Source organism: Gadus morhua, chromosome 8, assembly GCF_902167405.1.
Source record: "Gadus morhua chromosome 8, gadMor3.0, whole genome shotgun sequence".
NCBI lineage: Eukaryota > Metazoa > Chordata > Actinopteri > Gadiformes > Gadidae > Gadus > Gadus morhua.
This window is the reverse complement of record NC_044055.1, coordinates 7721161-7741173: the sequence shown is the minus strand read 5'-3', so window position 1 is coordinate 7741173 and position 20013 is coordinate 7721161. Positions and strand designations below refer to the sequence as shown.

General features: G+C 49.8%; 1 protein-coding gene across 1 annotated transcript in view; it reads left to right on the top strand.

Moving 5' to 3' along the window:
• The window catches only part of LOC115548180 (zinc finger protein 521), a gene marked incomplete in the record, with an annotated part of 115654 nt that overhangs the window by 10507 nt on the left and 85134 nt on the right, over positions 1–20013 (top strand). The window contains 1 exon segment of the mRNA XM_030362613.1: positions 5855–6070. Coding sequence (XP_030218473.1) covers positions 5855–6070 — 216 coding nt within the window.

The window sequence follows — 20013 nt, the reverse complement described above, 5'->3', positions numbered from 1 at the left end:
CCTGACAGGAGCCGTGTGGGCAAACGCTCGGCCCTCATAGTCGAGGCCGTGGGTCCGGTTCTTCGTCTTTGTGCGTTTGTTCCCCCACCCCCCCCTTCAGGTTTGATCAGTGGCCAACGTGAATGGGGGAAGGCTTAACAAAAGAGGCCTCAGAAAGACGGACATTATTATACTCTGAGAGGTGGAGAGCCAGGAACAGTGTGAGACATGAGATTTAATGAGGCTGTGCGAGTGTTGAGCAGGCTTCAGATCTGCAGCTTGGCTTCACCACTGTGCTGCCTGAGTGTAGTCACAGCCGCACGCAACTTACTGTTGCTAGCTCTATTTGCTCTATATGTATGCCAGTATAGACGAGAAGAAAGGGAAATTACAAAAAATATATATAGTATACATACATGCTTATTATCTATTTTATATAATATTTAACTCACACACACACGCGCACACGCACACGCACACACACACACACACACACACACAGGGTGGTGCAGAGCGGTGCGACCGCGCTGGCTGGGGCTGGGGCCCGAGGAAGCCCACAGATCGATGGTCTGCAGGGCTCGCTACAGCAGGACTCTTTCAGTCCACCACTTCACAAAATCATATTCTCCATTATTCATTTACTTTGTTGTTGTCCCGCGCTAATGGCGTGGCGAGGCGCTCTGTTCAATATTATCGTTCTCTCTGTGAGAGAGATGGACAGAGAGAGAGGGACATAGAGAGAGGGAGATGGAGAATGGCACAGGGGGGGGGCAGGGCAGAGATGCATCGAGAGAGTGAGAGACAGCGGTAATATTTTGGCACATTGATATTCTGTACCCTATTCTCCTTTTTGGTGCTTTGACTTTCTTTGAATCCTTGATCACTCATTTTGTTTTGTTAGATTGGAATGGAAAGCGCTGCCCCGTGTGAGTTTATCTCTCGTTTAATAAAACTATCATCCTGATCATGTTTTTCCCATATTAAAGAATTCAAAGAAAATATTGCGTAACAAGCCGGCACATAGCAGCCATCCTGTCAGCCAGCTCTTCCCATGCAAGCTCTTCCAGACAAGACGTTCTGCCCACAAACCCTCCCCACATATCCCGAAATAATCTCGGATTGAAGAATCAATGTATTGATTAAAAAAGATGGAGCCAGAAACGGCAGCACAAACCGTCTCGGCTGCAGCCTTGACGAGCACTGGGCCATGTGCACTTGAGGTTATCGCGCCGTTGACAACCTGGCCCAGTGTCACGCCCGTCACGACGCTGGTTCTTTAATGACAGGGGATCAGTGGATGTGACCAGCCATAAGTGGGGATCCCCGACCCCCCTGCTACACAGGAGGACGAGGAAGGGGAAGGAGGAAGATGAAGAGGAGCAACGAGGAGAATAATAAGGAAGGAGAAGGATGTTAAGCAGGCGGGTGAATAATGAAGAAGGAGGAGGAGTAGAGGGAGAAGGAGGAAAGAGGATGAGGAAGAGAAGGAAGGAGAAGGGTGGAGGAGGAAGGTAGAAAAGGGAAGGGGAGGAGGAGGAGGAGAAGGAAGGGTGAGGAGGAGAAGGAGAAGGAAGGGTGAGGAGGAGGAGGCTGCACATTGTGGCACCCGTGGCGTTACAACACATCGTGTGACCTATATATACGGGTGGGTGGGGGGGGGGGCTGCGGGGATATACGGGGTGGGTGCTTTGGCAAAAGTTTTAGATTTTTAAATAATGAGGTGCTGGCATTCGTGTGAAGGTTATTCAATCTTAATGTCCTCCTATTCCTGACAGCCGCCCTCGCTCTGATAACGGAGCACGCGCACCTTTGATCAGGCCTCGCCGACATGTGTCGACAGAAGCTGCTCGCTGGTTAGGATAAATTCTTAATTTGAACTTGGGGGGGCTATGGTGGGTGGGTGGGTGGTGGTGGTGGTGGTGGGGGGTTGCCTGCCAGGAAGAGAGGCAGGGGTGGGGGTTGTGGTGGTGACGGAGGATCATCACAGGATCAGGGTCTCCGGGAGAACGATGTGTTCTGGGGGGCTGAGGTAGTAATGATGCCTTTCGACACGGAGGTCTTTCATTGACGCCAAGAGAGGTGTGTGTCTGAAGCCCTGATGGAGGAAGACACGTCTACAGGCGAGTGAGGGAGACGGAAGCAAAGCCCCTCTATGGCTTCAAAACGAGCCCTCCCCAACCCTCTCCATTTTGGATTGGATTTGAAGGAATTGAGATGCATCCTCAACCCCCCCCCCCCCCCCCCCCCCCTTCCTCCATAACCCCCCCCCCCCACTTCCAGCATTAACTTAGAAAAAAAGGCATCATATTTTTCCCTCCTTAGCTTTCCTACTTGGAAACAACATTATATTTCTCTGTATGACGTCCCAAATGATTTTCATCTCGGGGGGGGAGGGGGGTTTAGAGGATGATGTATTTTTTTTCGTTTATTTAAAGCCTTGAATCAGACCCTTCATAAAGGCTCTTTCAGCGTGTCCATCCCTGCCCTTCATCCTCCCCCCCCCCCCCCCCCCCCCCGCACGCACACGCACGCACGCACACACGGTCAGTGTCCCCAGCTGTCTCAGTGGGGGGCCGCAAAGGCAGCTGGAGGTGGTAGGGGGTCCACAGTCAGACTGCTCTGCTGGTGTTCAAACCCCCCCCCCACACCTCCCTCCCAGTGGGGGAGGCTATAGGGAGCACCAGAGGAGAACATCAATTAAAACGGTATAAATATTTAAGAGACTCAAAATAAATAAATAAGAATATATCTATGTATATTCGATAATATAGGTGCTAGTGGAACCGCGAGACCTGCGCTGACTCGGGAGATGAAAGTTGTGCTGTGATAAATGTCACCCGATAGCGTCGCAGACAAGAGTCGGCATGATGGATGGAGTCAGACCTGGAAAGATATTGCATGCCTCGCAACGCGTCAATCTCCGGACATATTGTTTTACCATATTTACGCGTGCTAAAAAAAAAACACATCGAAAGATTGCGAAACTTTCGACTTTCTTTTATTTATTCCGCCGCATGAATATCTTACATTTACTAATCATGTGACGCGGGAAAGATCCCCTCAACGTAAACCCCTAGATTAAAAACTGAAGAACGCATATCGGAGTATATGGACCGCTGATCAATATCATTACCCCGGTGGGTTCCTCTTTCCTATATCGTAATTACCAGACCTATTAAAAGAACTAACAAGGTTGTCGGGGCATGTCAGAAAAAGGAAAAAAAAATATGGTTACATGTCATGTACACCTCCAACCTCCAAAGCCCCCCCTGCCGCCCCTCCACTCACGACCACCATATTTTGAATGCGATCGCGAGCCAGTGTGAGCACGGCGGTATCGATCTTCTGTCCGGTCAGAGGAGACCGCTAGGATGTTCAGATCTGATGGATTACTGTATGAGGCCCAGAGGCGCAGGAACCTCAGTATTGACACGGCTCTTTAATCCCCGGGTCGGACGTGACCTTGCTGTGTCAAGTTTCCCCCACAGATTCCTCCTCCTCCACCTCCACCTCCACCTCCACCCTCACCTCCCCATCTTCATGCTTCCATCAGCCCCCCTCTGGTGCCAGAGAAGGCCACTCTTCTCTCTGACTTCCCCCCTGAGGACATTGACCCAGCATGGATGATGCACTGGATGCTTCTGCTGGGGGGGTGGTGGTGGTGGTGGTGGTGGTGGTGGTGGTGGGGGAGGTGGTTATTTTCTGCTGGTGGTGCGTTCACCAAGAGAATAGATGAGGAGTGGGCTGCTAATCCGCTTGGCGGAAGACTCATATCGACTTATGTTATCTCCGTATTTATTAGTTGTGTTTTATTTTATGGTAATTGCTGAAGAACCTAGTGTCCAAGGATAGCCTCCTGCAACGCCCAACTAAATATGAAAAATGGAACGAGATTTTTCTTAGACATTCGCTCGCTAGGCCATTCAAAGATTTATGTTTTGTTTTATTTCCAATTGTGCTTGATGATAGGGATGGCAACTTGTCTTTTACTTTGTCAAGGCCATTTCAATTGATGATCCATACAGCCTCTGGTCAAAACATAGATCCATGTGTAAAGACGCCGTCTAGCAAACCCATCAGCCGATTATCCCGGGCGCATGCGCCGTGGCAGGGAATACATAATAGCCCTATTTAGGTGGCGTTTGGCCCCAGTCAGAAGCAGCCCAACCCCGCCCCTACACCCAGGGCAAGAGCGGCCTGCATCTGTGAGGCTTGGGTCGGGATTTTCATTTTCTTGAAACACCTTCTGTTCTGTTCTACCGGGTCCCACCGGGGACCTCGGCGCTGATATTTTTAGAGGGCATGTTGTGCGAGTCTCCATCGCCAAGAGAGAAAGGACAATAGAGGGTGTGATGTTACATCAATACTTGGCTCGAGTCGGGGGGGGTGGGGGAAAGGGGGTCGGTGGGAGGGTGGGTGGGGGTGGTCAGGGTGAAGGAAAAAATCCTGGGTGGCCTTGATGAGTTCTGGAACGTTTCTCCGCGAGGAAAACATTTCTTGCGCTCTTTACGAGCACCCCTCTTTTTTCTCTCTCTCGTGCCGAAGGAGGACCTAAAATGGCCGCCCATGTAAACAGTATACATACGGCCAGGCGGCTTGCCAGACTCTACCACACGCGAGCGCAGTTTGACACGAGCGCACACACACACACACACGCGTGTGTGAGTGTGTGTGTGTGTCCTCGGGCGGTATTAACAGTAGGCTCTGCGGGGGTAAAAAGAAAAACAACCCAAAAGAGCGTAGCTTCCTCCGTGTGTTCCCGTCGTGAGTTTCAGCTTCGAGCAGCTCAAGCGAGGCCTCAAAATGGCTGCCAATGCAAAGTGCTGTCTTCTCTGTCCCCTAAAAAGGTTTGAGTGCTAAACCAGTGGGGCATAATTGCTTGATTGTGAGTGTGGCTTTGTAATCAGTCTTATTGTACTGACGTGTGATGGCCGCAGCAGGGAAGAGAGGGGCCTGCAGGCCATCATGCTGCCTAATTACGAGATGCTGATGCAAGACGTACATGCTCTGGTGTCGTTGTATTATATGGCGTTTCTTCTGAATGAACATGTTCAGAGGCCGTTTTAAGTAAAGTGCATATCGGGGCATGTATCAGTCAGTCACCAAGCAGGCTGACGCCTGGTTCAGGGGAAAGTCTACCCCTGGCACAGCTACTTCACAAAGCCAACCGGAGACCAAAGTGCAGATGGATTGAATAATATTGATGTGCGCGACCCACGGCTGCCTGCGAGCAAAGGCTGAATAATTTAAGGAAGTGTGTCGTGAAGAACAGCAATCTCTGCTACTTCTGTACGATGCTTTGTTACAGCCACGGTTCTGGACTTGATCTTGAGTGTGTGTGGCTTTGTTGCTTTTTCGCTTCGTGTTTCTTTCTTTTCTTTTTGATGGACAGCGACTGATGTAATTTAGCACTCGCCAGTGGAATTCCATTTTGTAAACTACGGCTAAAGCCGCAATCCTGGATTTATTAACTCCAAATATTCCCATCAGTCTAGTTTCATATACCGAAGTTTTGTCTGGGTGGAGTGCAGCAAACAACATCTAAAACCATTTCTAATAACGGAGCTTTGTTGTTGTGTGTGTGTGTACGTGCGTGTCTGTGTGGGTGCGTGCGTGTCCGCCACCATGTTTGTTGTCTGAAAGTGTGTATATGTGGTTGCAATCCCCCCCCACCCCAAAAAGAATGTTTTCGGTCATGGCACGAGTGAGTTTAAGAGGCCTCAGACCGAACCTGTATTTATTTAATCCTTTATTACTGCTTTTTTATTATTGCTTTTTTCATATTAAAGAAAGTGATTTTATTGTCACCCAGAGGAAGGTAAAGAGGCGGGTCAGTGGGCCTGAGTGTGTCTGTGTTCCTGTCCCCCCCCCGCAGATCCCCAGTGTGCCACAGAGAGGGCTACCGCCGGCGACGACGATGGCGAGGACGGCGGCCGTGTGAGGAAGAGGAGGCATCTCTCTCCGGAGGAAGGGGAGGAGGGCGAAGAGGAAGACGAGGAGCCCGCGCTGCACAGCTGCGACAGCTGCCGGCAGGTGTTCGAGTCGCTGAGCGATCTCACCGAACACAAGATTAATCAATGCCAGCTGACAGGTAAACAACACTCAGCCACTCACCGGAAAAAAAATGAAAAAACGTCAGGCCCCTCCACTCTGTGCCACGCTGCCGCCGCCGCCGCCGCCGCCGCTGCGGCTGCACCTCACTCCCACTCCGCACTCCTCACTCCTCACTCCCACGCCACTGCTCCTGCAGAGCATACGCCACACTGTGCGTCGGGTGCACACTGCACCACAGGGGAGGCTGGAGGGAGGGAGGGAGGGAGGGAGGGAGGGAGGGAGGGAGGCGGTTGGGTGAGGATGACGGGGGCGGAGAGAGAGAGAGAGAGAGAGAGAGAGAGAGAGAGAGAGAGAGAGAGAGAGAGAGAGAGAGAGAGAGAGAGAGAGAGAGAGAGAGAGAGAGAGAGAGAGAGAGAGAGAGAGAGAGAGAGAGAGAGAGAGAGCGAGCAAGAGGGGAAGGCAAAGCAACATCAGTCACCTAACCGTCTGCCTTGGAAGTCTGTCCGACTACCATCGTATTTAAGTATATATGTAAATGTACACGAATGCCACATGCGGGTATACAATCTAAACGCAGGCATGTTGGATTGTGCCTACACACATGCACACACCTAAACACACTCACACACAACCCAGAGCATAATTCTTATTCAAGGTATAGACTATGTACTGTAGATATGTGTGTGTGTGTGTGTGTGTATATATATATATATATATATATATATATATATATATATATATATATATATATATATATATATATATATATACATTTGTCTCACAAGAAGGGGTGTCCCCATGTTAACCCACTATAAAGGGGGTGCCGTCTCTCCACCTCACCATGATAAAGGAAGAACACATTATGCTCCCCACCAGTCCCACTAGTATACAGAGTGGTACCGAGTGGGAGCGACGGAGAAGGGTGCTATTGACCTCCTGATGGATGAATGGGTCTATAAATACCCTGACAAGGTGGCAGACAGGACTAATGATGTGCACGGAAGGTTTCTGTGTGCATGTGCCGGATGCGCTGTCCTCCTTTTACATGTCCTGATGGACCCATGTTGAGAGGCACACAGGCTGACATGAAGTTACCAATGTTTAGACTCACACACAGAGGCTTCTGCCTGCCTTTCTCTCCGGCATTCTGTCTTTCCGTCTCCCTTTCTCTCTTTCGTGGTTCATTTCTGGATTTCTGGATTTCTTGCTCTCGCTTTCTCTCTCGATTTGTTTTTAATTGTTTATGTCTCTTTTTCTTTTTCATTAATTTTTTCTTTCTCTTGGTTTGTTGGTCTCTTTCTTTCTTTCTCGTACAAACACTCTTACCCTGAAATAAAACATTCTGTTTCTGCTTATTTTCAATCCCAAAAGTTCTCGTCTTAAAGCCTCACATGAATACTCGATGAAATGAACACTAACTTAACAACTTCTCATTCTGACTCTTTGTTTATCCATTCATCCTGCTGTGTTGTATGTCGGGGTATGATCCATTTAGGCTTTTTGGGATAAAGCAGGAAGGAAACTTTTGGTTTACCCTTGAGGTTTCCAATAGTACATTCAAAATTCTCCCAAAACAAAAAGATCTTGGTCTAGTCTTGGGTTTGTTTGGATTCATGCATGGCTCTGTTTCATTTTTTTTACAAACCACAATTGGCAACCCACAAATTACAGGGTAGGAATTGCTCTGAGAATTCTCGTGTTTCCTTAGAAAACCCTCAAACATAATTCACGTGAATCTTACAAAGATTTTCCATAAACTGAAGACTACCACAATGACCAAATAGTTGCAGGGCAACTCAAGATGCATCTTTCCCCTCACTTGTGATTGGTATCAAAATACAATACATCCACAATATAACGCATTATATCCTCTGCATTCCTATTCAAAGGGCTTGTGCACATCCTTCCACAGTTTGTATGTGTACATTGGTAAATTGTACACTGTGTTGTTGGTGCTAATCTAAGTGACCCACCCCCCTCATACACACACTCTATGAAAGGTGTGAAAATCAATGCAATGTTCACTTTGACATTACATATCCAGCAGGAGCACTCCTTCCTTTGAGTTCAGCTAAGTGCAGAGCTCCTAGACACCTTTTAGTTCAATACATGCACCAATGCATCGAGACCTGTATTGATTCCATGACACACTGCTTGGCATACCAATGAATTCATAACACAAAGGGTGCAAACTCCAATACTTGGGTTGTCTTGGAGACAATCGTAACTATTCTAATCAAAACCTATGGATGCCTCCATCGATGCCTGTATTACCTTCAGTCCCCACATGCTGCACCATGTATTCCAGAGAGTAGGTGCTCCACAACATGACCAGGTACAGGTCTACTCTCAAACTTTATTCCATCCTCATAATGATCAATCCTGAAGTATTATTTTTCCCACCTATAATTAAGCCGGGCCTTTAGAAGTGTCAATCTTATGGACAAATAACTCTTAATTGCTCGACATAAAAATGCAAAAAAATGAAAAAGTAGGAAAGAGGGGAAAAAGGCATTTGGCTAAGAGCCCCTGTGGAAACCAAACAAAAGAATCTAATTGCCATTAGGGTATTGTGATTGTGCAGAAACACTCTATTAGTATTCAAACACAGTGGGAGAAAAGAAACTTCTAGATGGCATACAAAGTAGTGTGTGTGTGTGTGTGTGTGTGTGTGTGTGTGTGTGTGTGTGTGTGTGTGTGTGTGTGTGTGTGTGTGTGTGTGTGTGTGTGTGTGTGTGTGTGTGTGTGTGTGTGTGTGTGTGTGTGTGTGTGTGTGGAGCATGTTTTTCTCTGAAATATGGGAGGAGATTTCCTATGTGGCATAATGTCGACATCCATGACCAATTAATCTGCCTTACATCAAGTCTCTACTCACAGATGGATCCTTTATTAAAACCATTTTCTAATCAACCATCGGCACCTGCTAATTTCTGTTTCATATTTTGGTAAACAAATCTTGGTTGACTGGAACCAATCCACGTTTAATCATTTGTTTACAATTCGCCGACCATACTAAGTGCTTTTTCTCCACCAACGATAGTCCCTTAAGTGTACCCGACCAGGGCTCGTAAATGGACATGCATGTGCGTGTGCACAGTCACACGGTAACACAGGCGAGCAGACACATGTGCAAAATGCCAGCTCGGATGTGCGACTCTTTCAGGTCTCATTATGGGTCGCCCTGTTGTCGCACGGTCGCACCTCCGCAGCCGCAACAAAGGGCGAGCTAAACAGACAAGTTTCCAAATACTAAATAGACCCCAGCATTGTGTCGGCCACGCCTGGCAGAGAGAGAGGGAGAGAGATGTTACATGTCACCCAGATCAATGGCGGCCATTGTCTCCCCCTGTCTGGCAGAGGTATAACACCTCTCCGTGCACTTAAGCCGCGACCACTGCAGTGCGCTAAGGGAGTGCACGGGTATGGATTGCCTCGTGTCCCCGATGCGATCGGTGCTATCGATCGCCCTAATGCCGGACTGCAGAGGAAGGCGCGGGCCTGAGGAAAGGCGGCGAGAGGAGGAGAAGGAGGGAGGAGGGAGAGAGCCAGAGAGCCAGAGGGAGAGAGAGTGCTGCAGGAATGTGTCCCCAGGGAGCCCGTCTTGGGCTGGGGCAGGGCTTCAGGAATGCTCCCCAGGAGACCCCAGTGAAGGCTGGGGCAGGGCTGGAAGAATGCTCCTCTGGAGGGTTGAGAGAGTGGAGGCTGGCTGGGGTAGGGCCGCAGGAAAAAATGTCCTCCATTCCCCCCCACCTACCCCAAGAGGTCTCTCTCTCTCTCTCTCCCTCCGCCTCTCCCCTCCTTCTCTCCTCTAAGGCGGACGATGCGGAGTGACTCTGGGGGTGGGTGGAGAGAGTGAGAGACTTCTGGGTGAGCGGGTGCATGCACCACCACCACCACCCCCACCCCCACCCCCTCCCTGCGGCTCCAGGATGGCGGAGGATCAGGTTTCCGTGTGGGGATCATCATCCTGCCGACAGGGCTCTGGGCTGCCCTGGGGAGCAGGCCAGAGTGTCGGCCAGGCAGCCCAGCTCCAAGGGCTGCGCCTTAAAGCGCACAACCGCTTCTCAAATGCTGCTGTACTGTAGTTTATCGTCCGGCCCCGGTCCGGTATCGTTACCCATCCTTGGCAGACTTTGGGGGCTGGGAGGGGGGGGGGGGGGGGTGTACAGTGTCTGTTTTTTGTGTGTTTTGATTCAGGAATATGGGGGAAAAGATGGGAGTGTGTGCACGAGACAACGGGATTGGAAGTCTAGAGGAAGAGAGGGAGGACTAATTCGAGGCACGCCGGCCCCTCAGAAAGATCCAGGCCCCGAGTTCATTTCCTCTTCTCTTTACCGACGGACCCACATAGTAAATAAAAATAACACCTCCGGCTCCCAATTTAATTCAACAGCCCCGTATTTTCTGTGAAGGTTTTCACTGTCAGTCGCCAGCTGTCGATGCATTTGAATAGTCAACACACACACACACACACACACACATACACACACACACACACACACACACACACACACACACACACACACACACACACACACACACACACACACATGGGGGCCGTCAGCCTAGTGGCCAGTCTTTCATTACTTGCCCGAGTCCCTTGAGCAACACCTTTCCTTGTGTCCTTCACTGGTGGGGCTGGGGGGGGGGGGGGGGGGGCAGGCAGCGGGGGGGGGCATGGCTGCCCAGTTCCCAAGCCCCCAAGAGAGCTCCGTGGCCTGCTATTTTAACCCTCTGTGAGATGACCTTTTTAATAAGTGTCTTTCTCTGTTTTCCTGCCGGCCACTGTGCGAGCAAACAGAGCATGTCTTCTGCTTTCCTCAGATAAAGGAATCAATCAGAGAGGGTGTGACCGGAGAAAGAGAGAGAGAGGAAAAGAGAGAGAGAGGAAAAGAGAGAGAGAGGGAGAGAGAGACTGCGACCAGAGAGAGTGAGAGAGAGATAGACAGAGAGAGAGAGAAAAAAAGAGAACTGGCCCATATATGGATTTATATTATGTAGATTTCCTCCACCTTTTCCTTCCCCATAGATGTTGCCAAATGCATTCAGCTCCTATAAAGTGCATTTCAGATTTATGAGAAAAATACAAATGAGATACAAAGGGGTGATGATATGTGAAAAACCAATAAAGTTCCTCCCACAACGCAAGGTGTGATAACACCATGAAAATAGACACATACGCGTGACAAGTTTAGCATGTAAAGCGTTACAATCGAGGCCGCAGATGCTTTGTTTTAAGTGTATTGATGGACACGACGTTTACCCGAATCCACCATCGTGTTCCCTTTAAAGTGCGTAGGGGTTCTGGCTTCAAGTCTCTGGGTCAGCAGCATGGAAAGATCAAGTAATACCCACAACTGTGGACAGGGCCGCTGGCAGCCCGACGACTTCTACTAACGGTTTCCATCAGCCTTCCATTGGTTTAGCCCTGCCTTTTTTCTCTTTTCTTCTCATTATTTTTTTAACCAACTAACTTTGGGTATCGATCCAACAGCTGCTTTGTAGCGGGGCGAGGGGTATGTGCCCTAACCGCTGGAAGAATTGTTCTTCTTTGTATCAAACGGGCCGACATGTGAGGGAAACAACACGGGCAAGACCTGATTAGCTGAACTCTGAGCTGCTTGCTGCTCATCAGAAATGCTTGCCTTGCTTTTTTTCTTCTTCTCTTCTTTTTTTCTCCGTCGTGCAACATCCCCGGTAAAATGAGCAGCACACTGATTACAAGGCTTTGAAAGCAGGAGAGGCGGCCAGGAGAGAATAGCGACTTCTGGCAAGAGAATGCCATTGAAAAGAGACCTCATGCTAGAGTGAGCCCTCCGAACTGAGCTTTGGTTTTCCCTGCTTACTTCCTTCCTCCTTTCTGCGTGCCCTCTATTTTCATACGAGTGTGTGTGTGTGCACGTTTATGTGTGTGCGTGTTTGTGTGTGTGTGTGGGGGTTCAACAATGTGTTTGACTCCCCAAGAAAGAGTGTGAAAGAGAAAGTGAGAAAATGCGTAAGGGAGTTTGTGGAAAAAAAGTGTGTGTGTTAGAGAGACATGGAAGATTGAGGCAGAAGGGTGTGTGTGCGCGCGTGTGTGTGTTTGTGTGTGTGTGTGTGTGTGTGTGTGTGTGTGTGTGTGTGTGTGTGTGTGTGTGTGTGTGTGTGTGTGTGTTAGAGAGACATTGGATGATAGAGGCACAAAGTGTGATCAAGAAAGAGAGAGCGTGTGTGTAAGTGAGGTAGAGAGAGTATGAGAGTAGATGGGTCTGGCTCCTCCTCCGTGCAGCATCCCCCTGTGCTTCCTCTCGGTGCAACTGTGCCAGCGACGTTAACAGGAGTGTCATTAGGAATTCAAAGCGCGTGGCCCCGCGAGGACGCCCTCTTTCTCTCTCCCCTGTGCTTCGCATTGCACACATTATGCACTATATAAAGTATTTATTGGTCTTTGTCAGATGACTGCTGCATTTTCTGCGGGGAGGAAAATAACAATCGAAATAGGAATAGATGAGCTTGGCTCTGTATGTTTTCAAAGCCTGCGCGAAGGCGTTTGGGTTTCGACGATGCGACTTCCTGTCTTCCTCTTCCTGTGTTCCCTTTGTCATTTTCCCACTCATTGGCTGGATCAATCTGTTGGCTACCTTTTCAATTGCTTTGCATTAAGTTGGATACGCAGGGCGTATACCACAAATACCGTACCAATATCGTCGTTTACTGTATGGATCGTGAAGCCAGATGATGTTCTTTATGCAGCCTTTCGATCTGTAGACAAAGAAGGGGGTTGTGTTCTGAAGTAATACTGGGATCTACATGTTCAAAGGAGTGGGCGTCTCTCTGTGAATGCGTAACGGAAACACAGATCTTTATGGTGTCTCGTGTCTTGGCTCGTGACAATAGCCTGCTATCGCGATCATGTCCAAGTCGACGTTTGCTAGACACAACTGAAATACCTTCACAAAGCCTTCCACACTCACAATAAAATCATGCGTAGCATTGAGCATCATCTACATGCTGAGCAGCATCTACAAGCAGCATCTACAAGCATTAAGATGCGTTTCATTACATGCATTCCATGTCCAATGTGGACCGGAGATGGAAATCTGTAACATCTGTAACTCCCATTATGACCAAAGGAGTTACATTTACATTTAGGGCCGTAAGCAGACCCTTCTATCCAAAGCCACTTACAATAAGTACATCTATCAGAAGAATAGGAGGTGCCGACGTAGCTGGGTCAACCTGTTCCAGACAGAGGATAATCCCCTTGATCATCTGTAAGGAGGTAACACACGGTACATGTCAGAGGACTGAAATATCTCGGCAACGCATTGTGTTATCAGCTCCAGTAGCACTCTGCCACATATCATGAGCGCACCAGTACAGAATCAGAGTCCTGGCCCTCGATGCGGTTGTCTCTCCCTTTTTTTTTCTTTCCATCCTTTTTTCTGCTGCTCTCTTTCGTATCGCACCCTCTCTCGCGCTCTCTCCCTGGCCCTGGCTCTTGCCTGCTCTTTGTTCGCTCTCCTTCTCAGCCTTCGAAGTCTCTTTGAGCCGCGCAGGCAGAAGAATAGCGCATTAAATCTTAATAGGACTGCGTCTGGCCGTGTTGAATTGCAGAGCGTGTTAAGCCGCTGCCTTCCTCCCCCTTGGCACGCGCTCGTGGAAGTGGAAAACAATTGAATAAAAGAAGGAGAAAAAAAAACCGCTCTCTCACTTGCTCTCTCTGGCGCTCGCTCGCCTGGGCAGCACACGGTGAGGTGGGCTGCTCTGAAGCCAACTCAGAGCCGTCGCACATTACTTAATGGGGCTGTACCGTGAATAGCATGAATGTCTTTACAATACACGGGCACGCTCGCACACACACACACACACACACCTAGGTAGGTAGGTAGGTAGGTAGGTAGGTAGGTACGCAGGTAGACGGGTAGTTTAGTAACGGGAGTGACACTAGACAGTTACTTTGGAGCGGTTACACATTCCCCTGTCTGTTTTCACGGGGGTGAAACAGCCATTAGTCACTGTATGCCTTGCTATGTATTTATTTAAGCACAAGCTACTCTGGAAAATCAAATGAAATGCAAACACCACAGAGAAAGAGAGACTGAGCCATGAAGAGACAGAGAGACGGGTGCAGACTATATCAAGTTCAGTGAGTTAGGAGAAGAAGAAACAAACACACAGAGGTATATATCGACAGACAGCGAGAGGAGGGGGAATCAGTGGGGTTTTTCTCTGCATAGAAACACCAGGAAACGGTTGAGGAGACAGGGAGAGACAGAGACACAGGTAGAGACACACACACGGCCGCACATCACAGGCAGAACAAGGAGGAGAGCGGAGGGTACACTGATACCAGGGTCGCATTGTCAGCCAGTCAGAGGTGGTAATTAACCGGTGATGAGTGGACTGCCGTTCTGTGTGTGTGTGTGTGTGTGTGTGTGTGTGTGTGTGTGTGTGTGTGTGTGTGTGTGTGTGTGTGTGTGTGTGTGTGTGTGTGTGTGTGTGTGTGTGTGTGTGTGTGTGTGTGTGTGTGTGTGTGTGTGTGTCCAGTAGCGCGCGGCTGCTGGGTGGGGCTGTGTGCGGCTGATAAGGCCAGCGGTGGGCTTATCTTGGGAAAGGACAAGGCACCGGGCCCCTGCAGGCAAATCCACCCACAGCACAACCCCCCCCCCCCCCCCCCCCCCCCCCCCCATTTTATTAACAGCATCATTAATGCCAGACAGGTTACGCATGGCTCCTCCGAAAGGGAGAGAGACAACGGGAGAGAGAGGGAGAGACACAGAGAGACACAGAGAAAGAGAGACCGGGAGAAAGATGAAGTTACCGGGAGAGAGAGAGAGAGAGGGAGAGAGGGAGAGTGTTAGGGTTGGGTGAGGAACAAGTAAAGTCCGGACGCCTATCGCGGACGGTTGTGTCTGGTGTACGTGCACAGGCACGGCCGACCGACGTGTTCTGAAAGCGAGGGCGCTTGTGGAGATGTTTACTAGGTAGACAGCCAACGGAAGGGCACGGAGAGCGGGCTTGGATCCCACCTCTGGGCTTTGCTCGCTCGCGCTCCTCTGGGCCCTACCGGAATTCAAATGATTTTTCTTTTTCTCGCTCAAACATGGTACTGCTCACCGGAATAATGATGAGCCAGTGACAGACAAACACTGCTAAACTACATGAGAGGGGAGTAAAATGGCGAGGCGTTTCTAGTTTTGGTTTCGTAAACGTATAACACGTGTCTTGTCGGGGTCCGGTGTGGTCCTAGTTAGTACTTAATCAAATTATTAATAGATTTTTCTCGCTGGACTATGATACTGCTTGGCAGATTGATGATGAGCGAGGGACGGACAGACGCTATTAAACTACATAGGAGGGGCAAGTGGTCTTCGTCCATGCTTAACCATACAAAAAAAAAACTGGTTTGTGTGAATGCCGTGTCTGTTCACGACAATTTACACATTTTCACCGTCTGCGCACGATCACTTGAATGCTGATCTGACGAGGCTTTTGCAACCTTTGTGCATTCCGCGTCGCGTTTTCATTAGTCTTTTTTTTTTTTCGTCGGTTTGTTTTGTTCCTTTTTTCCGTCCTGACAACATGTTTTGCGCTAATACCGCTTTTCCTTTGATCAGATGGCAACCAAACAGGTGTCTGGCACGCTCGTGGCAAAGGAACGCTCTCTCACTCTCTGGTTTGAATTAAACAATCTTTTGACGAGTGAAACATGAACAAACACTCTGTGTGTAATTAACACTCCATATTAGCATATCAAATGCCAAAGAGCTTTTCGGGGTGGGGGGGGGGGGGGGCTGGGGGGGTCCTGTGTTCCCCTAAGATAATGGCCCCACCAGTCAGCAGGTCCTAAAGGGTCTTAAGATAGACGCACACCGACACCAGTCCCCACGACCAAATCCTCCTAGTTCTTTAAGAAAAGAGAAAAAACCCTGCTTTGGCTTTTGAACCAGGTTTAATGCCCACTAATGAAAAGGTCGCAGTTTTATACTTTTTTTTTGGTCTGTGTGGAAATGTACTGAACATTGATCCCCACAGGGCTGTTTCCTGGGACAGCTTTCTTTTTCTTTTCTGGTGGGCCATACTGGCTCGTAGTGTGGAGAGATCGAGAGGGGAGAGAGAGGAAAGGGAAGGAGGGTGGTGTATGTGTGTATGTGTGTGTGGGATGTGTGCAGGGGGGGGGGGGGGGGTGGAAAGAGTGACCAGCCGGACAGGTTTATATCTCCCTGCAGACCGGCGCTCTGTGGCGTTGGCCCACAGGAAGGAGCGGAGCCAGCTGTGACGGCATCCTGCTGCAGCAGCCACTGTGGCTTTCTCCCTGTGTGGACTCCCCCCCGTCTCCCCCCCCGTCTCCTCTGCCCCTCTCTGGGGTTGTTTTGGTTGGCCAGGGGGTTCGGTGTTCGGGTGGGGGGGCTTTCTTCATTTTACCGTTGAGCCTCTGCACAGTCCCTCTCTCCCCCCCCTACTCTTCAGGATACGGGGGTGGAGTCACCCACCCACAAGGCGCAGGGGGAAGGGTGGAGGCTAGGGGGGGGGTGGGGGGGGTGTTCTCAAATAACGCACGTGAAGTAACACATTTGTTCCTCGGCACTAATTGCCGATTTTGGAAGGGAAGGCCGGGTTCATAAATTTGGTTTTATGGGCGTGATGGGCGTCGTTTGGGATCTCCGAGGCGAGCCCGGGCTGGCCGGTGCTTTGGCAGAGCACGGCGGTGCGCTGTTTGTAACGGTGTGCCGGTAAACCTGGGGCTGTCAGGTAGCGCAGAGCTGTCCTCTTAACAAGGAGCCGGAGCAGCGGCGGGCGGGGGGGGGGGCAGGGGGCCACTGGAGCACAGAATGGAAAAGGTCATCTAATCTATTCCACCTCCAGCACGCCCCGGCTGATCGATCAACCACGAGGAGTGCAATCGATTTGATCAGAGCGCCTCTCCTCCCTTCTGTTCCTCCTCCCGTCCTTCTCCCCCCGTCTTCCTCCTCCTTCTCCTCCCCCTCCTCCTCCTCCTCCTCCTCCTCCTCCTCCTCCTCCTCCTCCTCCTCCTCCCTCCTGAGGTGGACTCCTCGACAAACGGCTGGGATTGGGCGGGAAGCTGCGGCGTGTGCCAGCTTTGTGCGTGTCCCCGCCGTAAACCAAAGCATTAAAACCCCTGATTAAATCGTAACTCGCCACCTGTGATGGCCACACTTTAAATCTGACACAGTTTTTTTCTCACTTCTTTCTCTTTTTTTTCTTTCTTCTTTTTTCGACTTTTTACGAGAGCGCAGAACAAACGTCACCTGTCGTCATCCCCTTCTTCGATTCGTTTGGGTGGCGTCCATTGCACACACCGCAAATGCACACTTCATCCACATCAGATCAACAAAACCCCATTCCCCCACCCCCCGCCAGACTTATGACAGCCAAAAGATATTGGTCCGCAGTAAACAAAGAGGTAATCTTTATGATTAGGAAACGGCGTGTCCATCGGAGCCAAGAACCCAGAAGTCTATCGCACATGGCGAGTTGGGGTTGTGGAATATACCCCACAAATAGAGTCAACAGACAAAAGCATCTTGTGATTGGATTTTAATCCAATTGCATTATTATTCCGGCCTCCCATTGGCCATTCATTACTCTCACATGGTGCTTGTGTGGGCCTGTTATCGGCCAATCAGGGCTCAGGGCTGTATTCCGAAGAGCATGCATTTCGTTTGCATCCCTTAAACCCCTGTGAGCCTTGTCTCTCTCCGGGCCCGCCAACGGAATACCTAATTCCAAAGTAAACTGATTGCTCCCCTCAACAAGATTACACTGTGATGATGTTAGCCAAATGAGACCACGGTTCGGATGCAACCAGGGCAGGGGAGGATGCTTACTAGAAGATGACTGATCAGCATGTTAAGAGAAATGAGGTTGAAAAAGAAAAGCAGCGAAAGAGGAAAAAAAAGAACAGAAAAAAAAAAGCGAGAAATATGGAAAGAGTGTTGGAGAGTGGTGCGCGTGGGGGTAAGCAGAAATGTAATTTGCTTCTCACCTCAGGCGACTGAGCTCCGAGGCCAGTAAATATGCAAACAGGCCAAGCCTGGCCATCAATATGCAGACCCTGGATGATTACTAATATCCACTGCAGAAACAGATTGAAGTCTGTTCAACAGTGGTACGTGAGGCAGCTCCACTTTTTCTCCGTGCCGCCCCGCGTATATTCTCCGGAAGTCCGAATAATTGATATGGTTGACCCTTCATCGAAGAGGGCACTTGCTTACAACCATTGTGTGTGTTTCAATTACGCATTGAAATGGGAAATGTCTTGCATCGGAAACATTTGATCGTTTGATTAGATCAGTCCGACAGCAGTAGGCATCACATCTTATTTTCTTCCCCCACATCCCCAACTTTGCGGCGACTTTGAACTTTGAACAAGTTGCCCCCTCCCTCCCACTGCACCCTCCTCCTCCACCTCCTACCTCACCTTCCCGAACACCCCCCTCCCCCCCAGCCTGTCCCCTTCGGGGTAGAGAAGTGAAGTGTTGCTCTGACGCAGGGTGTGTGAGCAGTAGTTTACCAGCCCATTGTCATTCTCCGTCCGTAATCCCGGATAAAACAAACCTGTGGGACCTAACCAGGCTGGAGTCATTAGGTGTGTGCATGGCTTACGCAGACAGCCAGATAAACCAGATGCCTCGGGATGGCCAGGGGTCATCTCTCTGTGAAAACACGCTGTTGATGTCCTTGGTCTCTCTCTCGCTCTCGCTCTCTCGCTCTTGCTCTCTGGCTCTCTTTTTCTTTTCCCCATAGTTCTTTCTCGCCCTCTTTTCTCTTTCATTCCGTCTATCTCTCTCCCTTCTTTCTCTGTTTCGCTCCCCGCTTCTCGTTCTGTCTCTATCTGTATTCCGTATTTATCTCTGATGCCTTGTGTTTTCCACCACCTCTCTCTCTCCTCGGCCTCTCTTCCCCTCAACCACACCACTCTCTCTTTCTCCCCCTCCCTCCACTCTCTCCATCACCCCTTTCTCCTGCTTTCCCCCCGCTCGATACAGTCATCACACGAAGCACAGGTGTGTGTGTGTGTGTGCTTGTGTCTGCGTTTGCGCACGTGTGCGTGTGTGTGCATGTGTGAGTGTTGGAGCTTAGTGGTGGAGGAGGCTGTCAGCGGAAGGCAGGCGGGCGTGAGGCAGACGGGGGAGATGTCTGTGGCCCTAGTTTGAATGCCTGAGGGTGGGCTACGTGTGGAGGGTAGTTAGTGCCCACCATGTACCACCCTCTGCAGGTGAATCTTCTCATTTTAGACTTGGCACGTACGAATCATCACCTCTGGAGGTGTGTATGTGTGTGTGTGTTTGATGACTCGCTGTCCTAGATTAAATCTTGATAGAAAATGCAGCGGCAGAAGTGTGTGTGTGTGCGCGTGTGTGTGCGTGCGTGTGTGTGCGTGCATGTGTGTGTGTGTGTGTGTGTGCGTTTCCTCCTCCCTCCCTCTCTCTAAATACAGCGGGTGGGCCCCGTGAAACGAATATATATTCCGAGGATGTCTGCAAAGCTCTAAACATAATTTGACTACTGCGTGTCTTGTAGAATGTGCTTCACCCTCTGCAGAGAGTGCACAGGGCTGGAGGATGTGTGGCTGGCATGGTGCCTGTTGTAGCTGCCCTCCTGTTGGGGAAAAGCAGGTCAGGCTACAGCTCTGTGTCTTACAGCGTGTGTGTGTGTGAGTGTGTTGGGGGGGGGGGGGTTGTTGTTGATGGGTGTGGGTTAGTGTGTGTGTGTCTTTGTTAGTACATGGCTGTGAGCGTGTGTGTGTGTGTGTGTGTGTGCATCTCTGTGTTTGCTTGTATGTATATATGTGTGTGTTTGTGTGTGTTTGGTAAGTCCGTGTGGGTGTGTGTATTGTTAAGCTAGGACAGGTCAGATAGCATACTGCACCAGCGCAGGATACCAAAAAGAATGGTTTATCCAATGTAAGCATTTATTTTCAAGGAATGATAGGATACAAAGTGTGTGTGTTTGAGTGTGTGTGTTTGTGTGTGT